The sequence below is a fragment of the Pogoniulus pusillus genome, chromosome 43 (assembly GCF_015220805.1).
Source record: "Pogoniulus pusillus isolate bPogPus1 chromosome 43, bPogPus1.pri, whole genome shotgun sequence".
In the NCBI taxonomy this organism is placed as follows: domain Eukaryota; kingdom Metazoa; phylum Chordata; class Aves; order Piciformes; family Lybiidae; genus Pogoniulus; species Pogoniulus pusillus.
The window spans coordinates 2192917-2203185 of record NC_087306.1 but is presented as its reverse complement, the minus strand read 5'-3'; the positions used below and the strand labels follow the sequence as shown (position 1 = coordinate 2203185).

The window sequence follows — 10269 nt, the reverse complement described above, 5'->3', positions numbered from 1 at the left end:
CACAGCGGGCACACGGTGCCCCCTCGGGCGGGACGCAGCGGGCACACGGTGCCCCCTCGGGCGGGACGCAGCGGGCACACGGTGCCCCCTCGGGCGGCCATCGTCCCTTCTATCCGCATGGTTCCTTCCAACCCACAACCTCCCGCCCCCCCCCCCCCCCTTCGGGCTTCGCACATGGTACGCTCCGCGTCCTCCTCCTCCTCCTCCTCCGCCCCACCCTGGGCTCGCTTCGTCCTGTTTCCCCCCGCGGTCTTCCACATGGTTTGTTCCGGTCCCGTCCTCCCCCCCTACCTTGAGCTGCACTTGGTCTGTCCCGAGCTCCCCCCCCCCCCGCCCCACAAGGCCCGCGGTGATTGGTCCCGCGCGGCTCCGGTTTCCGGTTCCGGCGGAGCGGAGGAGCGGCGGCGGTGGCGATGGCGGCGGCGGCGGCTGCGGTGGGGCGGCTATGGCGCCGCAGCGCCTCTGACTAGGCTATGGCGGCTCCGCACACCGAGAAGCTGGAGGGAGGCGTCCCGGCCCCGCCGCCCCCGCCGGGGCCCCCGCACCCTGCGGGAAGCGCCGCTACCGGCGGACCCGGCCGAAAACAGGGGAAGGCAGGTGAGCGGGGGCGGCCGCGCCGGCGGGAGCGGGGGGGGGGAACACGCACCGACCGCCGGTTGACGCGGCCCCGCTTGTCCCCGCAGGGCTGCAGATGAAGAGCCCCGAGAAGAAGCGGCGCAAATCCAACACGCAGGTAGGCTTTGGGCGGGGGGGGGGGGGGGGGGGGAAGGGGGAGGGGCGGCACCGGGAGAGGCGATCCCGTGGCTGAGCACCGGGAGTGGGGCCGTTGTCTTGACCGCCGCCTTCTCCCCCGCAGGGTCCCGCCTATTCGCACCTCTCGGAGTTCGCGCCGCCGCCCACCCCCATGGTGGATCACTTGGTGGCCTCCAACCCCTTCGAGGATGACTTCGGGGCCCCCAAAGTGGGGGCCGCTCCCGCCCCCTTCATGGGCAGTCCGGTACCGTTCGGCGGCTTCCGCGTCCAGGCAGGGATGTCGCCGCAGGTCCCTCCCGGTTACGGTGGGGGTCCGCAACCCTTGCGGAGGCAACCGCCGCCGCCCTTTGCCCCCGGGCAGATGGGTCCAGCCTTCGGCATGCCCCCTCAGAACCCCAACTACGTCCAGCCCGGGGGCATGAGCTTCCCCGGGCAGCCTTTCAGCCAGCCCCTCGGACAGAACTTCAGCCCCCCCACGGGGCAGCTCATGCAGGGCCCCGTCGGGGGCTTCGGGCCTATGATTTCCCCGACCATGGGGCAGCCTCCCCCCCGAGGAGACATGGGCCCTGGGCCAGCCCTCAACCCCCCCGGAGGGCCAGCAGCGGTGGCTCAGCGCTTCAGCCAACCTGGCAGCCTCTTTGGACAGTCGCCCCTGCAGCGCCCCGGGCAGAACATGCCCCCTCTGACCCCCACCGCCAGCCCCTTCCCCGGGGCTGATCCCGGCTTCCCTACCGGCAACGAAGAAGGGGGGAAGAACCTCAACGCCCCCCCCAGCACCTTTGCTCAGGAGCAGCACTCAGGCTCCCCTGCTGCCGTCAACGGGGCACAGCCTGGCTTCGCCCCCCCCAACAGCGCCAGCCGCGGTGCCAGCACCCCCGAAGCCAACAGCCTCCCTCCGCCGCCCGCGCCTGGCAAGGCGGCAGGGGGCTCTGGGCACCAACCCCCCCCGGGGCTGGTGTACCCCTGCGGGGCCTGCCGCAACGAGGTGAACGACGACCAAGATGCTATCTTGTGCGAGGCCTCCTGCCAGAAGTGGTTCCACCGGGAGTGCACCGGGATGACGGAGAACGCCTACGGGCTGCTGACCACCGAGGCCTCCGCCGTCTGGGCCTGCGACTTCTGCCTCAAGACCAAGGAGATCCAATCGGTGTACGTGCGGGAGGGCATGGGACAGCTGGTGGCTGCCAACGAGGGCTGAGCTGCCCTCCCGCCGCCCTCTACAGCTTCCTCCCCGCCCCCCGCGCACACACGCACCGGGCTAGGACCAAACCCCCTCTTTTGTAGTCGTCGCTACCTTCCCTGTCAGACAGAGAGGCGATGCCAGCTGCCTGCCGCTTGTCCCTGGGCACCAATTGCAGCTCCTTCCTGGGCACCGGCTGCAGCTCCTTCCTGGGCACCGGCTGCAGCTCCTTCCTGGGCACCGGCTGCAGCTCCTTCCTGGGCACCGGCTGCAGCTCCTTCCTGGGCACCGGCTGCAGCTCCTTCCTGGGCACCGGCTGCAGCTCCTTCCTGGGCACCGGCTGCAGCTCCTTCCTGGGCACCGGTTGCAGCTCCTTCCTGGGCACCAGCTGCAGCTCCTCCATGGGCACTGGTTGCAGCTCCTTCCTGGGCACCAGCTGCAGCTCCTCCATGGGCACTGGTTGCAGCTCCTTCCTGGGCACCAGCTGCAGCTCCTCCCTGGGCACCGGCTGCAGCTCCTCCATGGGCACTGGTTGCAGCTCCTTCCTGGGTGCCAGCTGCAGCTCCTTCGTGGGCACCGGGTGCAGCTCTTCCCTGGGCACTGGCTGCAACCCCCTCCATGGCCAACAGCTGCTGCTTCTCCGTGGGCACTGGCTGCAGTTCCTCCCTAGGCACTGGCTGTAGTTCCTCCCTAAGCACTGGCTGCCACTTCTCCCTGGGTACCAGCTGCAACTCCTCCATGGGCACCTGTTGCAGCTCTTCCTTGGATGCCAGCTGCTGCTCCTCCATGGGCTACAGCTGCAGCTCCTCCCTGGGCACCGGCTGCCACTCCTCTGAGGGCACCGGTTGTAGCTCTTCCCTGGATGCCAGCTGCCACTCCTCCCCCTGGGCACTGACTGCTGCTCCTCTCTGGGCCGGTGGTGGCTGTGCCACTGCCAGCCCCTTCCTGTGGGGCAGGTTCTAGCCTTGCTGCAGCAGCCCTCGGGGGCTGAGGCTCCCCCGTGCCACCCCAGCAGTGCCAAGTGGGGTCAGTGCCATGCCAGGGGTTGAGGACAGTCTGGTCCTTACCGCCAGCCATGACCCCCCTGGAGCTCTGCAGCCATCCCGGGGTGGCTCCTCCACATGCTCGGGATGGGTCCGGTGCTTCCCATTCACCTGCCCCGGTGCTCGGGATGCTGCCGGTGGCTCCCCAGCGGCCCCCCCCCTCGCCCCCAACCACCCCCCCAAGTTTATTCGATCATTAATGGAAACTTTTGTACCGTGGCTATAAAGCTCTGAACCGTGTCCGTGTCTGGCTCGCTCCCGCCGGGGAGGGGGAGGGAAGGGGGGAGGGGGGGGCAGAGAGTGTCCGGTACCGGAGGGGCCCCACGTGCCCCACGCTCGGAGGCAGCCTATTGGTCCATCGAGGCCACCGCCTGCTCCCATTGGCTAATCCTATCATGTGCCCGCCCCTTCCCGAGGGCGGTGACGGGCATCGGGGGAAAAGTTACCGGAGAGACCGGGGAAAGTTACCGGCCGGATTGCTGCAGCGGCACCAGGTACCTCCCGCCCTTCCTCACGGCTCCGAGGGCCACCACGGCGCCGTCTGCGAGCCCGGGTGGCACCGGGAGAGGAGCCAGGCCGGGGTTGCGCAGTAGGACGGCAGGCACGGCTGGAACGGGCATCGCTCGGTGCCCGCGGCCGCAGGGAAGGGCGTGGGGGGGGTGTCACCAGCGGGCCGGTTCCGGGGCACTGGGGAGCACGGCGGCGTTCACCCCAGATACTCCTCCTGGTATCGACGACGTCTTCCAGCGGGGTCTCGGTGTCCCCGTGTCGGGCCCCGCGTCCCTCGACCACCTGCCGGGCGGCATCACCGGCTAAAAATACCCACGGGCGGCAGCTGGTGTCCGGGGAGGGACACACGAGAGGAGGTTTGGTCATCCCGGGGCCGCTCCTTGCAGCAACCGGGGATCCGCGGTCGTCGAGGGGACCGCAGCTCTCTAGGTCACATCCCGGTGGCGGCGCTCCGCCCGTCCGTTTCTTTTTGCAGGTGGCTCCGGGCCGGCCCCATGGCGGAGAAATCGGTGTCCCGGGACTCGGACAGCAGCTGGGTGCTGGCGGGCAGCGAGGTGAGGGGCGGGGGAGGTGGGCAGCAGCTGGCAGAGCGGGGAAGGGCAGCGGCTGCGGGCAGAGGTGCCGCTTTACCGCCGGGGGTGTCGCTTCTCCCAGGGTCTGCAGGTCGACACGGTGGGGCCGGAGCTGGATTCAGCCTCCCACGGGGCTGAGGATGAGGAGCTGGAGAAGGAGGAAGGCGCCCAGGACACCGACACAGGCAGGCGGCAGCCATAGGTCTGGGGCAGGCTTGGTGCCCTCCCCTGTGCCATGGCTCACAGCTGCTCTCTGCCTCTCCCCCCAGCTGCCAGCCCTGGCCAGACTGAGTGCACGGAGGGCAGTGAGCAGGGGGTAAGCCCGGGAACCAGATCCTGGGGTCCTGCTTGTGCTATGGGGACGTGTGACACCCCCAGCACCTGTGTCCACAGGACCTGGACCCCAAGTCTGGGGCAGTGCCCACCCTGGATGGCTCCGTGGAGCCCTGCGTGCCCGATGGAGGGGAGCAGGAGGAGGCTGGCACCGAGGCTGAACCAAGACCTTGCCCTGACACCCCCAAAGCTGGTGAGACCCATGCAGGGGACCAGCTTGGGGGTGGCTATGCTGGTGGAGCCTGGGTGCAGACCCTCTCTCTAGGTCCCTCCCGTCCCTCCCCAGGGCCACCGACAGAGGAGGGAAGCTGCAGCAGCAGTGATGATGATGATGATGCGGAGGGGCTGCGGCGGCGGCAGGGCCAAGAGCCTCGTCCTGGGTCCTTCCTTCCCACACCTGCCCTGCACCGGGGAGCACCGGAGAGTGGCGACGTGGAAGGGCTCAGCATGAGCAAGTACCTGCTGGGTGCCTTGGCACTGGTGGCCGTGGGGCTGCTGATTGTCTCTGGTGAGTGGGGGATCCTGGGGCAAGGTTTGAGTGCAGCCTGGGCATCCTGGCATCCCTCTCAGCATCCTTTCCCCTCCCTAGGTGGCATCTACGACCCGGTGGATGGTGAGTACAGGGTACCTGTGGCAGTCCAGGTGTTGAGCTGTGGTTCTGCCCAGGCACTTGTGGCAGTCCAGATGTTGAGCTGTGGTTGGATGTGCCTCACCCCAGGTCCCTTGGAGAGCGTGGTGAGCCGGGACGTGGCCATGGGGGAGCAGGAGTCACCACTGCCTGCTGACAGCAACGTAAGGAGGGGTCTGCAGTGGGCTTCAGCCTCCCTGAGCTGCCCAAGGGAAAGCAGCACCCCTAGTGCCCCACCCCGGACTCCCACCCTTGTCCTCCCCAGGACTCACATCAGAAGCCCCCCGTGTCAGCCACCAGGGACCCCCAGAGCCTGCAATCTGTGAGCCTGCTCCTGGACAAGCTGGCCAAGGAGAACCAAGAGATCCGGCTCATGCAGGCAGAGCTGCAGGTGGGTGAGGGACCTGGCTGCTCTGTCCTGGCACTGCTCTGCCTCTTCCACCTCGCTCACAGCTCCCCCTGCTCCCTGCCCCAGGCCCACAAGGAAGAGCTTCAGGCCCTGCTGCAGAAGAGCGAGGGCAGGGCAGCAGCGGCCGGGGCGCAACAGCAGAGCCTGGCGGCGGAGAACGAGCGGCTGCAGGCAGCTCTGGAGCGGGAGGCTGCTGCTCTCCGTGATGCCCGAGCTGAGCTGCAGCGCCTGCGGGCTGCGGGGGCGCTGGGCAGCCCCGGGACCGAGCAACCGGCGGCAGAGCAGCCTCCCAGCACAGATGCTCCAGCCCGTGGCGAGGAGGCGGCGCGGCGGGAGGGTGCCCGGCGGCAGGGCTGGCTGGCTTCGGTGCAGCAGGAGTTGGCGGGTGTCCTGGAACGGGCACGGAGCCCTGGGGGGCTTGAGGGGCTCGTGGAGAAGCTGAGTGCCCTGGAGCAGCGCCTGGGTCAGGAGTTGGAGGCTGAGCCTTTCCCCGGGCACTGGAAGAAGCCGTTCAAGGCGGAGAAGAAGGAGAGCAAGCGCCACAAGCGGCACGGCGCTGGGGCAGCACCTCATGAGAGGGAGAGGAGGGAGCAAGGCAAACCCCATGGGCACGGGAAGGACTCCCGGGCCCCCCGGGAGCATAAGCAGGGCAAATCCTGGGGGAAGTCGTCTCACGGCCCTCCCCAGCGTGGCCCCCGTGAGCTGCCCCAGTTCAGCCAGTACCGGGCACCTCAGGGCTGCTCGGGGGTGGCTGACTGCGCCCGCAAGGAGGGCCAGGAGGTGCTGGGGGCTGCGCTGGAGCCGGTGCAGAAGGCTCAGTTCCTGCGGCTGCTGGAGGGCTTCATGGGGCGGCTGGGCTGGGGGAGACACTTCGAGGGGCTGGCAGCGCGGCTGGACGGCGCCTTCGGGGCCGATGGCATCTTCGCCCACGACCGTCTGCGCTTCGTTGACTTCGTGGATGATGTGGAGGATCTGCTGGAGGAGGTGGCGAGGCAGGAGAGAGGAGACGAGGAGGCTGCCGATGACTTCGAGGAGTTCGTGCTGCGGCACTACGCCGGGGACAGAGGGTGAGGCAGGGCGGGCAGTGCCAGGGGGTCCTGGGCGTGGGGGGTCCTGGGAGGTGGGCATGGGCATGGGCATATCCCAACGCCCCATCGTGGTTCCCCTCTTCTCTTGCAGCACCTCCAGGAAGGAGTGGGATCGGAGAGCCTCACGGCAGCACGGAACAAGGGGGTAGAGCCGAGGGGCAGAGCCGTAGTTTGCCAGGGCGGATGCCCAACCACAGCCTTCACCCAGCACCCCCAAGCAAGGGCTTCCCACAGGCTGTTTTAGGGGGGGAATGGGGGTCTGGGGGCTGCTGTCACACCCCGGGGGGTCCGGGTAGGGCCGGGTCCCCGACCAGATGCACTGAGTGTTGTTGCACTGCCACCGTCTAATAAAGTCACCACTGGGCAGAGCTGTGCCCTGCGTGGGGAGAGAGGAGGTGCTGGGGGGGGGGGAAGGCAAAAGCTGTGCCCTGTGTGGGGAGAAAGGAGGTGCTGAGAAGGGGGGGGGGAAGGCAAAAGCTGTGCCCTGTGTGGGGAGAAAGGAGGTGCTGAGAAGGGGGGGGGGAAGGCAAAAGCTGTGCCCTGCGTGGGGAGAAAGGAGGTGCTGGGGGGGGGGGAAGGCGAAAGCTGTGCCCTGTGTGGGGAGAAAGGAGGTGCTGGGGGGGGGGGGGGGGGGGGGGAAGGCAAAAGCTGTGCCCTGTGTGGGGAGAAAGGAGGTGCTGAGAAGGGGGGGGGAAGGCGAAAGCTGTGCCCTGTGAGGAGAAAGCAAGTGCTGGGGTGGGGGGAGAGAGGGGTGTTGGGAGTGTAAAAGGTGCATGGAGGGCACTGGGGGGGAACGGAGGATGCCGAGGGGCGAATGTGAGGTGCTGAAGGAGGAAAGAGGAATGTCGGAGGGACCAGGGATGCTGGGTGGGGAAGGAGGAGGTGCTGGGAAGAGAACAGGGAGGGCTAATCGGAGGGGAGTGCCAGAGAGCAACAGGGAGGGTTGGGGTGAAGAGTTGGGGGAGGGCTTAGGGGGAAAAGGGGCTACAGGGAGGGAAAGGGGGAGAGTGCTGGGGGCTCACAGGTGCTGGAGGGCTCCGGGATTCCGCCGTATCCCCGACGGGGTTCGGGGGGAGTTTCCTCGCCTCCTCAGCGTGCAGCGCGGTGCCGGCCCCGGCCCGCAGGGGGCGCTGTACCGCGGGCGCCCCGCAGGAGGGGTGGAGGCGGAGGAGGAGGCGGAGTCAGTGGTGCTCGCCCCGCCCCAGCCCGGGCCGTACCACTCAGAGAGTTGCCGCGGGGGGGGTGGAGGGGGGTGGGGCGGGGCCGGGCTCCCCGCGCCATGGGCGGGGCCGAGGGTGGGACCGGAGGGGTGGGGCCGGGCGCCGGGATGGCGGCGCCGCGCGTGGTGCTGCTGCTGAGCGGGAAGCGGAAATCGGGGAAGGATTTCGTGGCCTCTGAGCTGCGGGGCCGGTACCGGCAGGGGCAGGGCTGGCACCGGGAGTGGCGGGAATGGTATCAGGGGCGGGGCTGAATAGTTATCGGGCGGGGCAGGGCCGGCAGCGGAGGAGGGACAGGCACCGGGAAGGGCGGAGACTAACGGGAGGGGCGGGGCTGGGAGGAGCCGGTACCGGGAGGGATGAAGCTTGGTACCGGGGTCGGGGGGGGGCTGGCCGGCCCCTGGAAGGAGCGAGGCCGATGCCAGAGCCGGGACTGAATCTATACCAGGTGGGGCAGGGCTGGCATCAGGGGTGGAACCAGCCCCAAGAAGGGCGGAGCCGGTACCAGGGGGCGGGGAGGCCATGTCCTGCCCAGTGCCGGTGCTGGTACCGGTGCCGGTGCCAATGACCCCTCTCCCGCAGGCTGGGCCCTGACGTGTGCACCATCCTGCGCCTCTCTGCGCCGCTCAAGGAGCAGTATGCCAAGGTACCCTCGGCTGGACCACACCTTACAGTGCCCTGTTGCATCCTGTTGTGCCTCACCTATCCATGCCAGGACGTGTGGCATCCCACAGTGTCCTGTGCCATGCCATGCTGTGCAAAGTTGTGCCATCCTGCACTCTGTTGTGCTGGGATGTGCCATGCCACACCATGCTGTGCCAAGCTATGCTATCCTGCCTTGTGCCACCCCAAGCTAGGCCATCCTGTACCACACCGTGCCGTGCCACGCTGCACCACGTCGCGCCATGCCATGCTGAACCAACTTCAAGCTGTGCTGACCCGCAGCACCAAACCTCGCCGTGCCAAGCCTCGTGGCACAGCCCGTGCCCACTGATCCCCTCTACCCACAGGAGCACGGCCTGGACTTCCAGCGGCTCCTGGATGCCAGCTCCTACAAGGAGCAGCACCGGCAGGGCATGATCCGGTGGGGCGAGGAGAGGCGCAGGACCGACCCCGGCTTCTTCTGCAGGATGGCAGTGGAGGGGGCGGCACAGCCGGTGTGGGTGAGCGGTCTGGGGGGCACGAGGGGGCACGGGGGAAGCCCAGCGGGCACTGATGGCAGCTTGGTGCAGGTGGTGAGCGACGCGCGGCGCCTCTCGGACGTGGAGTGGTTCCGGAAGGCTTACGGGGACGCGGTGCAGACTGTGCGGGTGGTGGCCAGCGAGGAGACGAGGAAGAGGAGGGGCTGGGTCTTTGTCGCAGGTGAGTGCTTCCCCTGGGGCTGTTCACTGGCACCGCGGCTGCAGCGTTGGCACTGTGGCTGTAGCGTTGGCACCGTGGCTGCACCCCTGGCGTGGCTCTGCTGCCTCCACTGCAGGAGCTGCAGGTTTTAGGTGAAGCCTCCTTGCCAGTGGGGGTGAGGTTGAGGCTTGGGGGGGGGGGGGGAGGGGCGACACACAGAGGAGGATCCTGACCCACCTCAGGGGGCTTCATCCTGGCTCTGGTACTCCCCAGGGGTGGATGATGCTGAGTCTGAGTGTGGCCTGGACCAGGGAGTGGCCTTTGACTGGGTGATCACCAACGATGGGGACCAAGGGGCCCTGGATGAGCAGCTGGGGACACTGCTGCGGTCGGTGCGTGGCCGCCTATAGCCGGTGCCAGTCTGCCAGGGCTGGGGGGACTGTGTGCCCTGCCCAGCCCTGCAACGTCCCCCCCCACCCTTGTGCCCTGTGGCAGCACTCCCTGCCTGGCCAATAAAGCTCTCGTCAGGGAGCACTGCTGCCACCGTGCCTCTGTCTCCTTCCCCTGGGTGACACCATCACACGTGGCCAGGTGGCATGGGCAGTGCCCTGCTGGTTGTACCCTTCCCAGACCCCAGCTTTTGGGGGATGAGAGAGAGAGGGTAGAGGGTCAGTTTAATGCCCTCTGCCCGGGCAGGGAGGCACCAGCTGGGTGCTCCCTGCTCTGTTTTAGGAGACTTCCAGCAACCATTTCCCTATCGATTATCCTTCCCAAGCGACTCCTCTCCCACAACAGCTGGGCACAGCTGGATGGGGGTGGGGGGCTGCGAGAAAAAGGATGCTGGTTTGGGGAGGGGGATGAAGGTCGTTTTCCCTCCATCCCATCTCCCCCACTGTAGGGGGTGCAGCATTCCCCCCACTCCCACCCTGGGGTCATCTCCCCCATCCCACCCACTCCAGTTGCCACCAGTAGTCTCCATAAGGGGCTACAGGGGTTTATGTAAGGGTGGGGGCAGACCCCCGAGAAGGGGGTGGGTCTGGGGGCTGTAGGGGGCTGTGCAAGGTTCCCTCTATGGTGTCGCGATCCCCTCCGTCTAGTGGGGGTGGGGGGTGGTCCCCAGGGGAGGGTGGGTGGAACCGGTTCGGGATTTGTAGTCCACCGAGGAGCACCGACGGCCGGTACCGTCGGTTACCTC

At 68.1% G+C, this 10269-nt stretch overlaps 3 protein-coding genes across 5 annotated transcripts; all 3 read left to right on the top strand.

Moving 5' to 3' along the window:
* The first annotated feature begins 369 nt into the window (after positions 1 to 369).
* Positions 370 to 3216, top strand: PYGO2 (pygopus family PHD finger 2). The gene is made up of 3 exons (XM_064176114.1): positions 370 to 597; positions 684 to 733; positions 857 to 3216. Exons 1-3 carry the CDS (start codon positions 474 to 476, stop codon positions 1949 to 1951), a joined length of 1269 nt encoding a protein of 422 aa, XP_064032184.1. The 5' UTR covers positions 370 to 473; the 3' UTR covers positions 1952 to 3216.
* Positions 3217 to 3291: 75 nt separating this feature from the next.
* On the top strand, positions 3292 to 6884 carry PBXIP1 (PBX homeobox interacting protein 1). The gene is made up of 10 exons (XM_064175943.1): positions 3292 to 3470; positions 3962 to 4040; positions 4141 to 4243; positions 4328 to 4584; positions 4644 to 4899; positions 4981 to 5004; positions 5110 to 5183; positions 5285 to 5410; positions 5495 to 6495; positions 6608 to 6884. Exons 2-10 carry the CDS (start codon positions 3981 to 3983, stop codon positions 6663 to 6665), a joined length of 1959 nt encoding a protein of 652 aa, XP_064032013.1. The 5' UTR covers positions 3292 to 3470; positions 3962 to 3980; the 3' UTR covers positions 6666 to 6884.
* Positions 6885 to 7822: 938 nt separating this feature from the next.
* Positions 7823 to 9617, top strand: PMVK (phosphomevalonate kinase). 3 transcript variants are annotated; one of them, XM_064176146.1, is made up of 5 exons: positions 7823 to 7926; positions 8316 to 8379; positions 8744 to 8896; positions 8966 to 9095; positions 9348 to 9617. In XM_064176146.1, exons 1-5 carry the CDS (start codon positions 7844 to 7846, stop codon positions 9482 to 9484), a joined length of 567 nt encoding a protein of 188 aa, XP_064032216.1. In that variant the 5' UTR covers positions 7823 to 7843; the 3' UTR covers positions 9485 to 9617. The 3 variants fall into 3 exon arrangements, with proteins under 3 accessions (XP_064032216.1, XP_064032215.1, XP_064032214.1); XM_064176145.1 differs by having other exon boundaries at positions 7823 to 7968; positions 8744 to 8890; XM_064176144.1 differs by having other exon boundaries at positions 7823 to 7968.
* Positions 9618 to 10269: the final 652 nt, after the last annotated feature.